The 20,446-nt window shown below is 35.9% G+C and overlaps 2 protein-coding genes across 3 annotated transcripts; both read left to right on the plus strand.

Moving 5' to 3' along the window:
- The first annotated feature begins 306 nt into the window (after window positions 1-306).
- LOC122296371 (AMSH-like ubiquitin thioesterase 1) lies at window positions 307-11,839 on the plus strand. 2 transcript variants are annotated; one of them, XM_043105992.1, is made up of 15 exons: window positions 307-656; window positions 5,233-5,297; window positions 6,078-6,153; window positions 6,237-6,416; window positions 6,648-6,742; window positions 7,787-7,892; window positions 7,964-8,010; window positions 8,486-8,873; window positions 9,021-9,110; window positions 9,188-9,250; window positions 9,350-9,424; window positions 10,112-10,174; window positions 11,175-11,227; window positions 11,374-11,571; window positions 11,692-11,839. In XM_043105992.1, exons 1-14 carry the CDS (start codon window positions 543-545, stop codon window positions 11,546-11,548), a joined length of 1,590 nt encoding a protein of 529 aa, XP_042961926.1. In that variant the 5' UTR covers window positions 307-542; the 3' UTR covers window positions 11,549-11,571; window positions 11,692-11,839. The 2 variants fall into 2 exon arrangements, with proteins under 2 accessions (XP_042961926.1, XP_042961925.1); XM_043105991.1 differs by having other exon boundaries at window positions 308-656; window positions 11,374-11,839.
- A 6,734-nt stretch (window positions 11,840-18,573) lies between these two features.
- On the plus strand, window positions 18,574-20,137 carry LOC122295711. Its single transcript, XM_043104800.1, has one exon. It carries the CDS (start codon window positions 19,260-19,262, stop codon window positions 20,007-20,009), a length of 750 nt encoding a protein of 249 aa, XP_042960734.1. The 5' UTR covers window positions 18,574-19,259; the 3' UTR covers window positions 20,010-20,137.
- Window positions 20,138-20,446: the final 309 nt, after the last annotated feature.

The raw sequence follows: 20,446 nt of genomic DNA on the forward strand, positions 1-20,446 counted from the left end.
AAATTATCAAATAAATAAATTTTCTCACTTAAAACGCTTTAGACCATTCTATTACACTTTTTAAACCTCTCATTGCAATCCCAAACAAGCTCTTAATGAAACTATCCTTAAGAAAATCCATGCATGTAACGTAATTTGCTATAATTATGTGGTATTGGCTTCTTCCTGTTAAAACATGCATGAAAACAGACACAATTATTAATGAATCAAAGCAGAGGATGTGGCACGGGACCAAACGTCACCAAACAGTGACCCCACTGGAAATAATGGATTTATAATTTTCTTGGTAGCCAAACAGACCACTTTGCCTATTTGCCACATTTACCCCTTGCAAGAAAGCTAAATGACCTCCCTCTTTTTCTTGTTTCGCCGATCGAGTCCCTTCTCTCTCTCTCTCTCTCTCTCTCTGTGTTCTCTGAGTCCTAACCGGAATTGACGGCCCTAAACCCTCGCACTCAGATTTAAGACTCAGAGGGAGTCCAAAATTTCCGATCCCTTAACAATGTTGTTTGGTTAGAAAGTAAAGGAAAGAGAAGAAGAAAATGAGGTCATCTTCAGATGGAATTAACGTCGCCGCCAGCGCTCAGAAACTTGATGTCGATAATCGGATTTCTCTCCGGTACTACTACCGGATCGCTGATAATATTCTCAAACAGGTTCACTGCTTCCTCCTTACAATTTATGGGTGATTGTGAAATTTCCACTTCTGGTTTTTTCTATTATAACTATTCTTAATTTTGAATTTGGTTTGTCATTCATACGGGGTTTCAATATTGATGCCATGGTTCTTTTTTCCTTTTCTTTAAACTTGGATTTAATTTTTTAGAAGTGTGAAGATAGCTGAAAGATCGTGTAGTATGAGAAGGGTTGTTTAAAGTTGTGATTGAAATAGTATTGGTTGCTTTTAGTTTAGTGAGCTACAGAAGAACTGTTAGATAAAGATTTATGGAATTTTTGGTGATGCTAATGCACATACCAGAAGAGAGGTAAATTTGCAATGCTTTGCTATGGTGCATGTGGGTGCCAATGCATCCAATCTTGGAATTTTGTGGACAGTACTGTTTTGAGTCCTTCTTTATGTTCTATGAAGGTTAGTGACTATGCCGATTTAGTGGATGGTTGTATTTGACACTCCGAATTTCTTCATTAGGTGACACCGGAATTTTTGAGGTCACATTGTTGAAAATTATATGCCTCCCATTTGTGAACATAGGGAGCTAAAATAATTATATGCCTCCCATTGTGTTACAACTGCCCGGTTTTCTGTTTTAGTGAATGGTATCTCTTGTGGTTTTTTTAAGTCTTCGCAAGGTTTGAGGCAAGGGGATCCATTATCCACCCCTTTTTTTTTGTTATTGTTATGGAGGCTTTGAGTAGAATGGTGGAGGCTGCTGTGAGGGGGGGTTTTCTTGGTGGTTTTTCGGTGGGAAACAATAGTAATGGTGTTATTTCTATTTCTCACTTACTTTTTGCGGATGATACTCTTATTTTTTGTGATGCTGATGTGTGTCATATTCAAGCTTTAAGATCTGTTCTGTTGTGTTTTGAAACTGTTTCGGGCCTCAAGGTGAACTTGGGAAAGTCGGAATTGGTACCGGTGGGTGAGGTGAGGAATGTCAACTCTCTTGCGGATCTGTTGGGTTGTAAAGTTGCTTCTCTTCCGCTAAGATATCTTGGGCTTCCCTTGGGGGTGTCCTTTAAAGCTAGGAGGATTTGGGATGGGGTAATTGAGAAAGTTGAGAAAAGAGTGTCGGGTTGGAAGCGGCTTTACTTATCAAAAGGGGAGAGGTTAACTCTTATCAAAAGCACCCTTTCCAATCTTCCCACATATTATTTTTCTTTATTTCCATTTCCAGTGGGAGTGGCTAATCGGATTGAAAAATTATTTAAAGCTTTTTTATGGTGTGGTTTAGGGAAGGAGAATAAGTTTCATCTTGTGACTTGGAATAGGGTGATTTGTCCGTAAGTGAATGGTGGCTTTGGGGGGTGAGAGATTTGAATCTTTTTAATAAGATGTTATTGGGGAAGTGGTTGTGGAGGTATCATAAGGAAGGAGATGCTTTATGGAGAGAGGTGATAGAGACCGGAAACATGGGTGTGAGTGGGGGAGATGGTGTTCTAAGGAGGGTAGGAGGTCTTATGGTGTTTGCCTTTGGAAATATATTAGAAAGGGGTGGAACATTTTTGAAAAACATATCAAGTTTGAAGTTGGAGTTGGTGATAGAATCCAGTTCTGGTTTGATGAGTGGTGTAGTGAGATACCTCTTAATGCTGTTTTTCCTGTAGTTTTCAGTTTGGTTGGTAATCAGCAGGTTGCTATTTCAGAGGTGTTATGTCGTGTTGATGGGGCTGTACATTGGAATGTTATTTGCACTAGAAATGCACAGGATTGGGAACTTGATGAGATTGCAGGTTTTTTGTATTCTGTAAAGATAGATGAAAATGGGAGAGATCGGTTGCTGTGGAAACACTCAGGGAGTAATAAATTTTCTGTCAAGTCATTTTATAAGGTGTTGTCTGCTCAACAGCATGTTTTTTTTTTTCGTGGAAGAGCATTTGGAAGGTTTGTGTGCTGTCTAGAGTTGCCTTTTTCACTTGGACTGCTGTACTAGGGAAGATTTTGACAATTGATAATCTGAGAAAGTGTGGTATGATTATTATGGAATGTTTCATGTGTAAAAAGGATGGTGAATCAATTGATCATCTTTTTCTTCTTTGTGAGGTGGCTAGGGAGTTATGGATTGGTATTCTTGGTAGTGTAGGGCTGAGTTGGGTTATGCCTAAGAGGGTGGTGGAGGTTTTAGCCTGCTGGAACAGAAATCATAATAGCTCTCAATTGGATGTGGCTTGGAGGATGACACCATTGTGCTTATTGTGGTGTGTTTGGACAGAAAGGAATAACAGATGTTTTAACAACAGGGAAAGAGCAGTGGGGGATATATTGAATTTCTTTGTATCTTCTCTTTTTCAGTGGTTTTCTGCTATTGTATTAAAGGGAGAGAGTGATCATGAGTTTTTGTTTTCTTTTCAGCTTTCTAGAATATAATTAGATGCCTCATCTTGTATACTTCCTGTGTACATGGGCTCCGCCTAGTATCATTCGTTTCAATAAAGTTTATTACTTATCAAATAATAATAATAATAATAATAATAATAATAATAATAATAATAGTTTACGAATGTCTGTAGACATGCTCCTTTTGTGCCTACTGTGGAGTATTTGGACCGAACAGGCGCCCACAATTTTGAAGGCTGCGAGAGAATGCTATCATAGTTAGAAACCTCAATTCCTTTGTAAGAGTGGTTAATCGCTTGCAATAATTCTAGTTTTAATCTTCTGTAGATTTACAAATCCTTATTCCCATTCCCTAGTTCTCCTATATATTCCCTGTGTATTCAGGTTGTGCTCTAGTGTTGTTTAGTATAATTTGATCACTTTACTTAAAAAGGAGTTTGGCCAATCAAGTATCTGAAATGGCAGTGAAAAGTGGCATTTGGACTTTGGAGAGTCTAGCTTGCTCTTTAAGATTTATTGAAGGAAGATTTTCTTCTTACTTATTAAAAAAAAGGATTTATTGAAGGAAGATCTTGTATGCACCTTGGGTACTTGAGTTGTGCGTTTGGTGCATATCAATAAGGATTTGTTACTTATAAAAAAAAGACTTATTGAAGTAATACAGGTGTGGAATAACATGTTGCAAGCGAGGGAAATACTTGAACTTTGTTTTTAAGTATTTTCACCATCTTTGCTCCTTTATATGGGTGTGTTTATTTTAATTGAAATATTTTGATTTGTTACCCTTTAGGCACTCAGATTGATCCCTACACTGTTGCCATCTTCCATATATGCCTCCACCACTGTGTTAGATGCCTTGGTTAACAATTTTTCTGCTATGTTTTCCAAGTTAGCTTGATCAAAACCTGAAGCCAGCCCAAAGCATCCTGATGCATCCACTTTCTTGGCTCTTCAGTGGGGACTTTCTTTTGTTTAGGTTGTAAATTTAGAAACCTACTTGTGGTTAATGGTAATTTAATTTTGTTTTCTGCTTGTGTCTGATTCATTTACACTACATGTACGTATTGGCGTCTTCAACAAGAACACTTGTATTATAAATCACTATGAGAAATTTATTTAGAAGCTTTTGGCATGAAGTGTAGTTGTTTTCTGGAGTAATGAGATTTTTTTCGTGGATATAATGCCTGTTTAGAAATGGGGGTCAACCTGTTTCATGACCCATGGCCCCAGTGTCCCTTGGTTTAGCTTTCTCAGAAGATTTTCAAACTGAATTAGACACTCATAAATGGGTCTTACCATGTGTTGTAGATTATGGACTAATAATCTTTTTTTTTATCGATAAACAAAATTTTATTGATCATGAGAGTGGACTAATACTCAATCTAACCCTTTCCCATACTCAATTTAGGCCACATATACTCATGATTTTTAGGGTGACACATCACTATGTAATATAGGAAAAAAAAAAAAAAAAGAAGAAGAAGAGAAAAATTTCCTCTCTCTTTTCTAACGACCCAGGGAAAGCGCTAGCCACATCTGTGTTATTATCCCCAAAAGAATAGTCAATCTGAAGCTTCTTTAGAATCATTCATAAATCTTAATTTCAAATTCACGCAATAAGTAGCCAATGTGGAAATTAGCACTCATGATTACTTTTTTAACCTACCCACTCTGTTATTCATATTCTGGGACTTGGGTGTTTTTTTATTGGTATTTACAATGTGGGACTTGGGTGTTACAACTTTGCTCCAAACATTAAAAAAGGATGGGGTCTGTTCTTTGTTTCTTCACACTAATGCCTCTTCTGTGACAATACCTTGAACAAACCTAACAAAATAAGGAACCTAAAAGGAAAGATCTTTGATTGAACGGAACACTCCTTGTGTCATGGCTCACATTTGGGCTCTTGCAGGATGGCACTGTTGGATTATTGTCACTGCAGGGCATCTCAATGTTTTCATTCATTCATTTGGTTTACATTGACATTGCTCTTACTTTGTTCCTGCTTTTGAAGGTGCTATGCATAATGATTTACGGAAAAGGCATATTGACTTATGAAAGGAAATTTGTTACTATCATAAACCTTGGGAATAATTCCTTTTTCCAAACACGTGCTTCCACTTGTGGATAGCTTACATTGAATATATTGCTTTACTGATGCTATGTTGCTTCTTAATCAGTTTAGCCTCTTGATCAATTTACTCTTTACATTGCAGGCTGACATCTTTCGAAGAGAGAGGAATATCATAGACCTATACGTTATGCTTCTAAGATTTTCAAGGTAGGAAACAAAGAACACTCGACAAGCCTTGAAGCTGAAATTAAATCAGATAAATTTTAACTGATTTTATTTTATATCTAGTTTGTCTAGACTCAGTGGCAGTCTACATGCAACTCATCCAAATTCAGTTTAAACTTGTTTCAGTTAATGTTCAGTTTATTTACGCTATATATTGTAATTTGCTTTTAGCACGTATATTTAGTGCAAATGTAACAATTGATTCCAGTATTTTTAGTATAGAGAAAAAATAAAAGTTCAGAATGGACAGAACATATTGATGACATCAGTTGATTTTCACAACCACTCATGCACTCATGCATATGTTAACATATAGGGAATTAATATGCTTTCTTTCCACATCCAATGTGTAAGCCTAATTTAATTCTGAAACCAGCTTGTGATATTTCCCTTCTGAATCATTGTTAGACCCATCTTGACCAACTAGTTCTCAAATTTCTTCATTGTTCTATGACAAGTTTCTTAGTGGGGGTGCTTTTCAAAAGTTTTGAAAGGTAAAAGAAACATTTTTTAAAACTACCTTTTACACGGAATATGCATGTGGCAGTGCCTAATTTAAAGCTATTTTTTGGTGGGAATAGGCATGTGAAAAAAATCAAATTGAAAATTTGCTTATTGTGGGAATGCACACCTGAAAGAATCAACTAGTTTTAGGACTACATTTGGTCCATTCAAAGCTGTCTTGGTTCTATGAAATGCTAAACATCCCCTTTGGTATCCTTGGAAAAGATGCCAGTAACTATTTTTGTTCTTCTTCTGCAGTTTGGTCTCTGAGACGATACCATACCATCGAGATTACAAATCCTCTCTTCAAAGCCAAAAAGCTTATTTGAAAAAGGTAGTATTCTCTGTTCTCTTACTAAATGAGAGTTTTTTTATTAAGAATTTTGTTGCACAATTTGATTTGATTATTTTTTGTAGAGATTCTTGAATGCATTGGCTGAGCTGGAGGAGCTGAAGCCTGCAGTGCAACTGAAGATCAATGAATTGAACAGAAAAGACACATATCAAGTAAATGGGCGGGGCCAGTTTCATCAAAATAATTCATTGGAGTGGTCTCCAGTTAAAAATCAGACCTCAACTAATTATGGCTTAATAAAGGTGCAGTTCCTGCTTCATCATGTTATTAGAAATTACTCTGTTCTTTCTATTTATGAATTATGCTTCATTATAGTCATCTTAGAGTGAAACCTTGATGCTGAATAATAATTTGGTACACAATCAGTAGCCCTTGCAATGATCTCTATCTCTTAGTACTATTTTTATTTTTTTTCCTATGTTGCTAGTTTTATCTAATAAAAGTTCTGCTTTAATATGCTTTCTGTGTAACAGGCAGCGAGACCAGCTACACATCAATTATTGTATCAAGGTTCAAGGGCTCAACAATATTCATATGCCAGGCCAGTGGAAGAGCGATTCAGCAAAATGTAAGCTATTTTATATACAAAAAGGGTTCTCCTCAAAGTGATTGGAGTGTAGTTGCTTTCCCTGCTAACAATGTGCAGCACATAACTACTATTAGTTGCGATTAAGGTGTAGTTGAATTGAGTTGTTTTGTATACTGATGTTTCTAGAATAATTTACTGCTAGACATGGTTACTTGTAGTTAAACTGATCCTAGGCTTGCATGTCTGGGTCCAAGTCATGTTTTTAATCTTTTGTAGATTCCTCTTTACTTAGAATCCTGGAAATCTTTTTGTTTGTTTCTATCATTTCCTTTTTTACCATACGGAACATTGCAGCTTATGAAAACATGATATTTTTGTTTTAGTTCATGCAACAATGCTATTGCTGTTGATTGTAAGAGTGCCATATATGGGAATATCCCTATCGTACATACTTGGTATGGATTTTGCAGGATTATAGTTCTAAGGAAAAAAAAAAGGGAGAAACTAGATTTGCTTGTGTTAATGAAATCTTTGGTTGTCTTGAATTCTTCTTTTTCTGAATGGTATAAGTCACAAACTGATGATATTTTGAGTGGCTCCCCAATGTGCCAAGTCGGTTAGTTGCATTTGTTGGCAAAATAATATAAGCTTACTATAAATACAACTCCATTCAACTTGACTCAGTGTTAATCTTCAATCAAATTGATATTCTGTTAGTCTTGACACCCTATGGGTCATTCTAATATATTCTGTACATATCATCAACTTGGGGCAAGCTAAATAGCAAGGGAATACATTTATTGATATCAATTTGACCTGCCAACACAGAACTCTTCCAGGTGGGGTCAGGGTTAATGAACATAAACAAAGAATTTGGTGGCTAATTTACGTTAAAGCAAGATAATTCCATGGAAATTTGTTTTTAAATATTTTAAACGAACATTATGTCATTGTTTCTATTCTAGATTTTGTCTTCTGGGATATGTAGTTTAATGGTACATGTGACAATGATGAAATGAGTTTTTAAATCATATGAATCCTTCGGTTTCCTTCATTACTAGTTTGTTTGCTTGCTTCTTGTAGGTCTTTAGGTTTTCCACGTCCGAAGGAGGAAACTCTCTCCAGACATTCTATATTGGGTCCTAATGGGCTTTCTGGGCATTGGCATCCCCCTATAAGTGATAAAGGGGTATGACTGTCTCTGGTGATTTCTTTCGCTTCAATGCAGGAACCATGCTGACATATTACTTCTGGATGTAGGTCCGATATCCAAGCACTGTGGACCTGACTCCAGTTGAAATTCCAAGGTTGGCCTCTAGTTAAGTTGCTTTCGCGAAGGGTGGTTCTGCACCTCCATTTTATTTATTTTTAGAAGTGGGGTGGTTGTGCACCTCTTGAATAGACCAAATCTCACCCAGTGGAAAATATATAAGGAAAATGCTTTTATGCCCCTTTCATTTGCCCCCTCAAAGTGACCGCTGGTCACAATTTTTTTTTTTTTAATGTTTTTTTACCTAGTGATTAAGAAAGTGATTTTAAGTGTATGGGTATTTTTTTTCATTTTTTAAAAATGTTTAAATATATTAGCAATAAACGCTGGGCGGCATAGTAGCATCGTCCAATATATAAAGGGACACTTCCTGAAAAGGTTGCTTGATGGTAGAGACTTTGATTTGTTTAAAGATTAAATCTTATAGCCATTTCTCTCTGTGATGTCAGTTTTTTTTAACAGTTGATAGCATAAAAAAAATTTATTTCATCTGGTTGTCATCTGGCAAACAGCCTGCAGGAAACCATAAATGATGGGCTTTCAGTTAAAACAGATGGTGGAAATTCAGAAGATGAAACATCAAGTGCGGAGTTGATTCTTACCCAGGCTGATAATACTCTGATGCATCATGTTGCGGAACCTGGTTCACTGATTTCCTTTGAACCAACAGAATCCCCTGCTCAGCCAGATATTATCAGACAGCCTTCCCCTCCGCCTGTACTTGCTGAAGTACAAGATTTGGTTCCTGCAGTGTCACAGCATAACTGTTCAAATGTACTTGCAGAATTACAAGATTTGATACCTGCAGTGTCATCTGAAGTTAGTGAGGTAGAACATGGAATGGGGACTTCTCCACAAGATAATTTGGTTGGTGCTGAATCTCCACTGCAATTGCACATTGTGAGCTTACTTCCGTTAATCTCTCCTCCCTCTGCCCTGAACCTTACTCTCTCTCATTTTTTTTCTTTTAAAGAATGACTTAACGGTATCAAATATCATGATGAAAGCGAGGCATGATTTTGTCCTAACAAATGTTTATCCTTGCAGTCAACCACAATGATGGAGACCTTTATGAAGCTTGCTAAGTCAAACACAGATAGAAACTTAGAAACATGTGGTGTCCTTGCAGGTTCACTTGTAAGTGTTGATAATGCTCACTGGTTTTGATCTAATCACTTGTAGTCCTGATGTTTTCAAATATTGCTTTTCTGCAGAAAAACAGAAAGTTTTATATTACGGCCCTCATTATTCCTAAGCAGGAATCAACATCAGATTCTGTATGGAAATTTCATTACACATTTTACCGGACTATTTGGTGAGACTTCCATTTATTAGATATCTACGTATGTTATATTGAATTTGTACTTTTTGATCAGTGTCAGGCAACAAATGAGGAGGAAATATTTGAAGTGCAGGACAAGCAATCTCTCTTCCCACTTGGGTGGATTCATGTGAGTATATTGTAATGTAACGATTGATCCTAAGCTTATGCTTTACCTTTTACTGGTTTGTGAATTATAGAAACTTAGCAGAATTGAAATGGAATAATTTTCTTTCAAAATTCTACGAGTTGATTTTTTTTTTTTTTTTCAAGTGTCCTGCTATATACATCAGTACCCAGCTATCTAATAGCATTGTCTGTTAAAGAGTCCTCATTAGATCAGTCAAATCAGTTTCCAGAAAAGGCTAAATTAAAAAAATGTAAGATTCCCTTTTTTTTATAGGTGAACAAGCTTTATTGATAATTAGTCCTAGGGTTTAAATGCTCTCAGTAGCACCGATGGTTTAGAAAGTTATTATTGCTAAGACAGGAAAGTATCAATGCATTCAGGATTTAAATGCGCATAATATACGGAAGAATTCACAGCTTATGAATTGTTGAGACGTATTTCATGCTTAGGTTTTGTTGTTTTCGAGTTGGAGATACTAAAGATTTCCTTGATAAAGCTGTAAACTGCCTCACATAAAGTTCTGGTTTTTACTCAAGAAAAGGCATGTAGTTTATTTGTAACATAAAAAACTGTGATGACTGGTTGCGTGTACCAGTTCCTGTTCTGTATATGGCATGCCATAATATGCCGAGACATAACGTGACTTTATGCTGACCGATTAATTATTAATCTCGGTGCAATTTTCAGACACATCCTTCTCAGTCTTGTTTCATGTCATCAATTGATGTTCACACCCATTACTCATATCAGGTGTGTGCCTCTTCCTGTTGTTATAATTGTTATGATTGTTGCACGTTGAGGTCAATTGATAGTTAAAACTTATGTGCTCAGTTACCCATAACAGTTGTGGGCATCTTCATGTTACCACCAGTGCGTAATGGTAGTTATTCACAACTGAAACCCATCTTTTTTCTTTTGTATTTGATTGAAGTGCTTTAACTGTACATGTTGGTTCCCAAGAAGTTGGTTCAAGTGGTAAGAGCCTTGGTCTTGGTGGTATGCTCCCTCTAGGTCCAAGGTTCGAACCCTTGGGAACAAAAAATTCCTAGGGGCCACGTGACCACATCCCATTGGTGAAAAGCTGGTGATTTACTTGATCTGTGTGATGTGGACACGTTACATGGTTCTGGGGTTAAAAAGACATTCTGCTTTGCGCACACTCCGGAATTCCTCATCATAAAAAAAAATTGTATATGTTCGTTGTCTGACTTCATAGATAGGACTGGGTATCCTAAATTATGCATGGTCTAGGTAGAGATGAACTCTTTTACACAGCTTGACGCTCGGAGAAATAAGGTGTGTTATTGTTTCAGTGCCTATTTGTTCTTGTTGGCATTGACACCATGAATTGAAATAAGGGAAAAAAAGCAATGGCGTAAATAAGAAAAAGCATTTTCAATGGACGAATTCCTTTAACTAATGGCTTCACCCATCAGACACAGAAAAAGTTATGGTAGTGTTCTGTGCCAATGGCCTGTGGAAAAAAGTGGCGTTTTACCGGGGGAAAATAGGTAGAGGGTGACATCATGCGTTTAATTTCATGCGAAGACAGGAGTTGTGTATGTACTTGTGAAAGTAAAAAGGGTTAATTTGCCATGTCCAACGTGAAGGATTCTTCATTTGTACATTGGGAGCATTTTTTGGTCTGATGTGACGGAACAATTTTATTTTCAACATACAGAAGGCTAAATGTACGAGTTTGCTTTTATTATTTATTTGTTGCTCACACGAATTCTTAATCTGTCTTTAGATTATGTTGCCTGAATCTGTTGCAATCGTCATGGCACCTAAAGATGATTCAAGGTAAGATCAAAATCTGATAGAATTGTGATCTTGCTAGATAATATATATTGGACCAATTATCTTTGCTAAATAAATTATTTCCTCTTTCCTTTACAAACACTTTATTTACGATAGATAATCTCTTACCTATTTATTAATCTCTACAGAAAGCATGGCATTTTCCGGTTGACAACCCCCGGCGGGATGTCTGTCATTAGACAATGTCAGCAGCGTGGCTTTCATCCACACGAGCCACCTCCTGATGGTGGGCCCATATACAAGTCTTGCACAGATGTTTACATGAATCCCATACTAAAATTTGATGTCATTGATCTGCGGTGACCACTATCACAACATTCAGATGGGTAACATTTATGATGCAATTGTTCATATCTGCATATACAATGATATTAAATTCGTTGTTAGGAAGCGTTTTGAATGCAAGAATATTGGTGTCAATATATTGATGTTTGTATAAAATATAGGGGAATCATGCCAGCTGACAATATAACCGAGTATATGTATGCCCTGATCAATTGGCCAACACTGGAATTGAATTGGCCTGCTTCCATTTGGAATGAACCGGAAAATCTGTGGATCGACATATAAATATACTTCGATCTTAAAATTTTCTGTCTAGTTGTTTAAACAGAAGCAGCATCGTTGATTTAACATAAACACCTTGTACATTTCATTGCCTGAACACTTCAAGCAGAGGAGTTTGATGCATTGAAGGAGGTTGTTCATTCATTTCTTTTTCTGTTCTTTTTGTCTTGATATTTTGGGGATGAATTCTCATTAAGCAAACCAAACATAACGGTACATGCTACTAATACAAAAACGGGAAATAATTATAAAAAAACAAAAAACAGGGGAGATAGAAAAGTAGCAAACAAATGATAAGCAAGCATCTTGTTCAGAAGATTTTAGATGCCTCACAATTTTTAACACCCTTATCAACGGGCAAAAATACATTATGGATCAAAATTTAAGGTGGTGGCTATCTCTGAAAAGATACAGGGTCTGTGAGATTCTGAAAGTCGAGGAATGAACTCGTCTCGTCTTGTCCCTTTCTCCTGCCAATTGCAGTTCACTTTTCAACAGTGAAAGAAAAAGCATCTCAGAATGGGCACCACAATGCATACGATGGAATCATTCCACATAACATGGTAATGGAAATCTTTTATTGTGCATGCATCTTTCATAAGCGACGTCCACTATCATAACCATCGTCAATGCTACACCATTGATTAAAGAAGGATGATTATTCAGAGCTGTGATGGTGAGAAGAGAAATGTACAAAGATTTCTCTGCCATACTTTGATTGTACTGTCAGTTTGCAGAGTGTTACTAGAAGATGAGAGGGAAATGGGGCCTTGATGATAATGGTTAAAGTAGGGGACCCGTGAAAAAGCAAGATCTTTTCTTTCTTACATCAGAGGGTTAATCTTTCCATGCTCATTTCACGTGGACAGATAGCTCACACGACATAGTTGCAACTAAGAAATGGATATCATTGCATGTTTGTTTAGAGTAGAAGTTAAAAAACTTTTTCCAAAGTGTAATGGGTTTTATCCATCACCTTGAAGAGGCCCTACCTCCTATACCATTTGGTTTTCTCATCATTTCACTGCTCCTCGCTCTGTGGTAGAACTCACTCAGAACAACATAATTTGGAAATTCTCTGGTATTTCTGTTTTGGTATGTAGCATTCAGATGACATCCTTATAACTTCTTTCAAATCATTAACTTTTCTTTAAGGACCACATTTGTTTTAGTGACATAATCCGAAAATATTGGGTAAAAGATTATATTTTTCCTCAAAAAATTATCAGCCCCATTTGCAAATGTCCTCCTACCCCAACTATGAATTTCAAACAATTGGCCTAACGGGAAAGTGTTGTCGATCGGCCATAAAAATGGTAGGATTGTAATGAGGTCAAGATCGTTTTGTGAAGTTCTTATTAATCAATCGTTCAAGAGGTTGAACGACCTGATAAGGGGGTTTAAGCGTGTATGAATCTATTACATTGCTAGGAGATGTGACATATGAGAGTCATGCTATTATGTCGAAGCGCGTGAGTCTCACGTGCTATGCTGATGGCGGTCGGGTTAAGGTGAAGGTGGAATGATGATAATGGTGGTAGAGAGAGAGAGAGAGAGATGAAGATCATCAATGCAAACATAAGATCAGCACAATATCATATTGTTTGCCATTGAATTAAAATGGAAATAGGCTTGTTCAACAAATCGATTAGGGTTAATAATAATACCCCAAAACGATTTTTTTTTTTTAAAAAAAGGGACTCCAACTGCCCATCCAATCAAATCTACAACCACTCACAAAATAAATTATGGAAAATTCTACATAAGTAGCATTTCTCATAAATTATTGTTTCGTGTAATCACATATTCATGAGTCATGACACCTACAGGTGCCACTTCCATCACAGCAAGAAAAGCATAAATTAATTATTCAGCAAAAAAATAATAAAAAGAAAGTAGAAATTAATTATGATTAAGCAAAATCATTATTTCATGATCCAACCAATATTGTTAACAAGTAGCCATTGGAGGATTAATTCATGTTTTGTAGGCTTTAGAACAATTATGAGAAATTTGGATAGCACCTTAAAAATTGTGGTTGGAGGGTCCTTTCATCTCTAACTGCAATATTAATTTATTAGCTTCTCTTTTTCCTTGACTTGTAGCTTTGTACATTTGACTTCAAAATATGATCCTCAAGTGTAGGGCAAATATGTCGTTTTATCCATCTTTTTGAATTTCAATTTTCCTTTTTTGTATTTCTAATATGTCTATATCTTTAACTTTCTATTTTGTTTTTATATATAATGGTAAATTTATATACTGAAAATTCCATTCTGCCAAAAGTATATTTGTTGATACCATGACGAGTCTGTATTAAACTTAGCCACCTCATTACTTTTCTTTTTTTCTTTATTTTTTCTAAGCAAGTAGGTTCATTAATAAACTAATTGTTACATGATACAAGATTCATAGGGTGGTCCCCGACAATCATCCAAAAGCAAATAAACATAACACCAATAAAAATAAAAATAAATAGGGATTTGGAGCAAAAAATTAGCTCCCACCCATTTCCCACTACGGAAAAGCCACTTGAAGTGGTTTTTGAATAGTCTAATAAACAAACTATGACAAAAAGTCGCAATGAGTGTGTGCTGCAACTTATTTTTCTGGACTGGTTGTAGGAGTCTTCCACGACCACTTTATCTTGATCATCGGTTAAGGAAAGCAAGAATATAGAAATGTAGTAACTGGAAGATGCACCGATATATTGGAAAAATACCATCACTATCTATGGTGGTGCATGTGGATCATGTGCCACTCCAGGAAAAAAAAGTGGTGGTTGGACTTGAGAGATCGAAGGCCACTAATCTCAGTGGTGCCACGCGTGATGCCGGTATACGTGTTAGGGATTCCAGTCTTGTCCCTAAACATTAAGTCCACAAGCTTACCTTGGTGATGTTGGTAACCAAGTAATCTTGCCAACTTGCTTGGCCTTCAACAAAGGGTAGGTGTTTGGGGGGTGGAATGATAGAGATGATGGTAGAATTGGGTAGGTTAAGTGTTTAGGACTTGCAATTTACTATGGACGGCTAGGGTTTGTCCCTTGAGTGTGGTGCCAAGTTGATTGGGTTAGGGTTGATGAGAGATAGTTAGGCTAGGGTTTCGAGTATGAGGCAACTAGGGTTGCCGAAATTAACCAAAGGAAATTAGGGTTGGCGCCAAAATGGATGGAGACTAGGGTTTTGGAAAGATTCCTAAGTGCTAGGAATCCTTGAGGATTTGGTGGGGCTAGTTTGAAAATCAATGTTGAGTTGAGAGATTTAAAAGATGAAAGATTTAAGAAATTGAAAAGGATTATCTATTCCTTAAATTAAGGGATTTGAATTGGAAGAAGTCAAGACTCCTAAAAAGAAAGAGTTTCCTTATGGAGAATTGGGGGGTTTCGACTAGGGCAACTTGGGATGAAAGAAGGGTAAAGATGGTAATGCTGTGTATGGCAAGTGATGATTTGGTTAAGGTTTTATGGAAGGTTTGCAAGATAGAGGGAATCTTTGAGGAAAGAGGGGAATTCAAATTTGGACTAGGATGGCAAGTCAATAGTTGACTAGAGAGATTTTAGGAAGAATGATTTAAGAGATTGAATATGATTATCAATTCCTTAAATTAAGTGATTTGAAAGATGAGGGAGTCGAGACTCTTAAAAAGAATGAATTACCTTATAGGGGCTTGAGGTGGGCGGCTAGGGTTTTGTGAAGGGAAGGATTTCTGGAAAGTGGCAAACACTTTAGTGGTCGAGAATGAGGGTATGGAAGGATCAAATGAATAATAGAAGAATGAACACCAAGAACAAAATGATGAACACTCAAGAACAAAGTAAAATACTTAAGAATTGGAATGAACAAAATGTAACAAATTAACTAATGATTCACGAATTGCACAATAGTTGAAATAAACCTCATGAATTGATAACTTGATAAAAAAAAGGATAACAACAACTTGGATTCATGAATTGCACCAAGTTGTAAGATCAAGATAAATAAATCACACCTATTCACGAATTGCAAGGTGTGATCCTCTCTTTGGGATTCACGAATTGCACCCAAAAAGCCAAAGTGCCTAGCACCAATTGTTGATCTCCTAAACAAAATAATCATTCTCTAGGAAATTTGTCAAAAGATGTAAATGTAAAGACTAAGGATTCTATTTATAAATATTACAACTTGGAAACCTCCAATAGGTCTCTTGGAAAATAAATAATTAAATTAAAATAAGTAATAAGTAATAACAGAATTGGCATGGGCCAAGTTAATCCATGAGTGGGCTAGGCTAGCCCCTCTCTTCATGGGGTCCTACCAATACGCTCCTTGGCGCGGTAATGCGCGAAAACTCACCCGCAGTCTAAGGCTCACAACTACTCTTTTATGAAATTTTCTTCTACCGTTTGATAGATCGGCGGCTGGAGAGTCTGCTGGCGTGGCGCATGGTGGTTGTAAGAGTTCCATAAACAATAAATCGACACTTCTTAGTGTTATGACGAAGGGAGGAAGGAGTCGAAACTCTAACCCTCCTCTAGGCGGAGACAAGGAAAGGATGCCGACTAGATAGAGAGAAAAGGCTTGAGAGAGAGAAAAGCTATTCGGGGATTTTTTTAGCCACCTCTTTACTTACTTTGGAGGATTATTGCACTTTTATTTTCACGGTCAAATTATTACAAGTTTTGTGCTGTGTACTCAAACTATAAAAAATTAATATATTTCACTCTTAAATTACACAAAGCTTACACTTTGCACCTTTATCTCATTCTAACCTTTTATCTCATTCTAAGCACTAAGACAGATAAAAATAGGTGAATCTTTAAAGAAGATGCAAAGGATCGGTTTTCAACAATAGTGTAATTAATGTAGGGCTACTCACACCGAGAAAAGCCACCGATAGTTTGTACCAATAGTGTTAATTTTTTTTTTAACAAATATATATATATATATATATATATATATATAACGATAATATTAAAAAAAGCACACAAATGCTAAAAATATAGATATATTTTTTGGTACAAAGTGTCAACTCGATTTCTGGGTATCACCTTTTACAGAGTGCAAATATATAACCTCACATAATTTAAATATGAATAATGCTAGTATGCCTCTTCATTTTGACTAATTATATATATATTTTTTATTTTTTTTACTTACTGATTAAGAAATTGATTATTAGTGTATTGATATTTTTTTATTATTTAAAAATATTTAAAGATGTTGAAAAAATATGAAAAAATAATAACAAAAATAAATAAATTTTGCTAGGAGCACGCCCAACTATCATTACTGAGTAGCACCCTAGCAGTACTCTTTGAATATATATATCCTTTTGCTTTTAAAATCTAACCAAACTTGAACCAACACTCATAACTCTATTAAATTAATATGAGGTAGGATGACACAAGGCTTGACTCATTAGGCCTTGGAAGTATTGAAATGAGGTGTCTAAACAAAACTTGAAATGGGTGCCATTAATAATAAGGGTCAAACAAGAAAATGGACAAAAAATGAAAATGAAAATCACATATATTTGTCATTAAACCATTATTAGAACTGGCTCAAAGTTTCCACATACTGGTCAATACTGCCGTTGCTTACCAACTCCATTTCCTACGGTCTTCTTTGCACAGTTTGGGTTCCAAAGCACTGAAAAGCATTGACCAAGCAAGCAGTCCCATTTTACTTCTTCTTACTTTATAATTGTGGCACTTGTAGAGCTTGTTGAGAGAGAGAAACAACCTCAGCTAGAATAGGATGGCTCATACATATATACATATACATATATATATATATATATATAATATCAATATGAACGACATCACTCTTTATTTTAGATTTTATCATCTCCAGTCATATTTATTGATATGACCTATTTTAAAGTGACAACCCATGCAAGTAGCTAACATATAAATCCACTTAAAATATCTCATATCAACCGTATGACTAAAAATAATAATATATAAAATAAAGAGCATCGTAACTCTTATTACAATGTTTTAACATATAAAAAGCTAAGGAGATGTCACAAGAGCATCTTGATTTAGCATAATTTGACAAGTCCACGAGAGATGGACAGGTAAAAGGTCTTGATCACGTATTGTTAAAAAATAAAGAACTCCCACCCACTTGAAAAAATATCTATACAATGTTGTGAGTGAGAGGAAATTAGGGTGTAGAAGAGTTAAAAATCTGTTGATTTTGTTGTATTAAATAGCAGGCACCAGAGGATTTTGTTCCTCTACTGATGCTCCATGTTTTCTAGATTTTCGTCGTCATCAATTACACTTATTGTGGCATATTTTAAATATAAATGATAGTTGAAATCGTGAGTATACAAGCATCGCATAATTACTTTTAAAAAAATAAATAAATATAAAATCTATATAAAAAATTAATTTTTTAATAATAAATCTCACTCTTTTCAAAATAAATGCACGGTGATTACATACTCCACGACTGTATATGATTGCAAGAGAGGGGCATTATACTCCATGATTTGAGTTACCTCTACACTATATGTTAATATTTTTCTTTCCTCCTATATTATAAGAGAAATAATAGTTATAGTCGTGAATGTGTAAGCGTCATGTAATCATTTTGAAAAAAGTGAATAAACACAATATCTACATAAAAAGAAATTAATTTTTTAATAATAGATTCTACTCTTTTTCAAAACGATTGCATAATACTAACGCACTTCTCAACTATATGTAGCATTACTCATATTATAAAGCCCCTCTTAGATCACATTCCTTCCTCCATCACCATACTACACACATATTGTCATTTTCTCATCTGCTGTTTATCATTTTCTTGTGACTTTTTCTTTTTCCCTTTTGTGCAATTTTTCTTTGCCTTTTGAAATAAGGTAACCCTTTGAAGGTTTTTCACGTTTTCCTCTCTCTCTCTCTCTTCATATTATCGACTCTTTGCCCTTTGGCATCATTTCCCATCTTTCTTGCTACAATTCTAAATCAAGTTCCCCACAAATCTCTAACCACCTATCTTTCTCCCATAATAGCTTCTGCCATAGATTTTTTCTCAAATCGTTTTATATTTCTGTCTTCATTTCCAGTTTCATATCTTTCTTATATTTCCTCTCTTTTGTTTTGTTTGTTTCCTGTAGCATTGACAGCAGACTACTAACCTCTGCTCCATTGCCATAGATGAAGAACATTCCCTCTGATCTTATATCTTTCATAGAATCCCATCAATCATCCTTGAAACTTGAAAAACTGCTGCTTCTTTGTCCCCGTTTGCCCTTGAAGTTCACATATTTCTCTGTACCCGCTTTCCTTACTTTTACACCTGCTCTTCAATTTCTTTAATCTTCATGTCCTCATGATGTTGAATTATTCAAGTTCCAGAAAGTCTTTTTGATGATAATCGTCTTCTCCTAGTTTAAATTTCAACCTTTTCTCATTGTCTTTCCTCGGTGGGGATCGTCGGAGACTGGGATAGATATGTGCTCAGAAACGAGTCCTCCTAGATTATCTTTCTCCCATGATGTTGGACAATCAGAAGTTGTGCCAATTGAACACAACCTGAATCGAAGAGACTCATCACTTTTGGACCCAGATTTTGATTTTGAGTTCCGCATCGGCAGCAGCTTTGAGCAGGAAACTTGTCCAGCAGACGAGCTTTTCTCCAATGGGGTACTTCTTCCAGTTCAAGTTAAAGAGAGAATTGATGCTGCAAAAGAAATCCATAGGTGTGAACCTCGGTCTAGAGCTCCACTCCCCCCTCTTCCTTGTGATAACTCATCAAAGAAAGAAAGCATGAAAGAAGTCATGATTATGAACTCAGATTTAGCACAAAAACATGCATCCAAGTCTTTCTGGGGCTTCAGAAGAAGCACGAGTCTCAATTCTGACAGTAAGAGAAGCTTGTTGTGCTCATTACCGCTCTTGTTAAGGAGCAATTCAACAGGTTCAGTCTCAAATCCAAAGAGAGCAGCGTTGAAGGATGTTCACAAGCAGAATTCACTGAAACAAGCGTCTAATTCAATGTCAAGAGCATCATCTTCTTCATATGCTTATGCAATGCAGCAGAAACCTCCACTGAAGAAGAATTATGGAGGATCTTTGAATGGTGTTAGGATAAGTCCTGTATTGAATATTGTACCACCTCCTTACATATCTAAAAGAACTGAAAATCTCTTTGGTTTGGGTTCTTTGTTACGTGATAGGAAAGATAAAAGGAGCAAGAAATGATTTTCACTTGTTTTTTCATCGACCAAGTTGTGTAAAGATGTTATGAATTTGTGCTCTTTTCATATCTCAGCCATGTCAAAGAACATGGAAACTTGTAATGGAAAAAAGTATCATTGAGCTTAAGATAACTTAATTTTTCTAATATTATATACTCATATGAAGAGAAAAATGAGAAAGATGCATGCATGGAAATCCATGCATATGAAACTGTCACAAGCTTTAGGAGACACAGCATTCGGTACCCTTCTTTCAAAGTTGTCTTATTCTTGTTCTCTGCTTCTTTCTTTTTTTTCCTTTTTTCATTTTTTATATACAAAAATATATTTTTCATTTCATTAGGTAATTACTTCTTGTCTATTCTAAAGCTGCTAGTCTAGTGTATATTTATTGCTTATGTGCATATAATTTGCAATGGGCTGTTTCCATGAGAGATGCAT

The sequence above is a fragment of the Carya illinoinensis genome, chromosome 15 (assembly GCF_018687715.1).
Source record: "Carya illinoinensis cultivar Pawnee chromosome 15, C.illinoinensisPawnee_v1, whole genome shotgun sequence".
In the NCBI taxonomy this organism is placed as follows: Eukaryota; Viridiplantae; Streptophyta; class Magnoliopsida; order Fagales; family Juglandaceae; genus Carya; species Carya illinoinensis.

Excerpts from the sequence above, each read along its gene's own strand:
- LOC122296371 (XM_043105992.1), top strand. The coding sequence starts at position 543 with ATGAGGTCATCTTCAGATGGAATTAACGTCGCCGCCAGCGCTCAGAAA. Across the intron at positions 6,417-6,647 it reads CTAATTATGGCTTAATAAAG|GCAGCGAGACCAGCTACACA; the intron begins GTGCAGTTCCTG and ends TCTGTGTAACAG. Across the intron at positions 8,874-9,020 it reads CTCCACTGCAATTGCACATT|TCAACCACAATGATGGAGAC; the intron begins GTGAGCTTACTT and ends TTATCCTTGCAG.
- LOC122295711 (XM_043104800.1), top strand. The coding sequence starts at position 19,260 with ATGTGCTCAGAAACGAGTCCTCCTAGATTATCTTTCTCCCATGATGTT.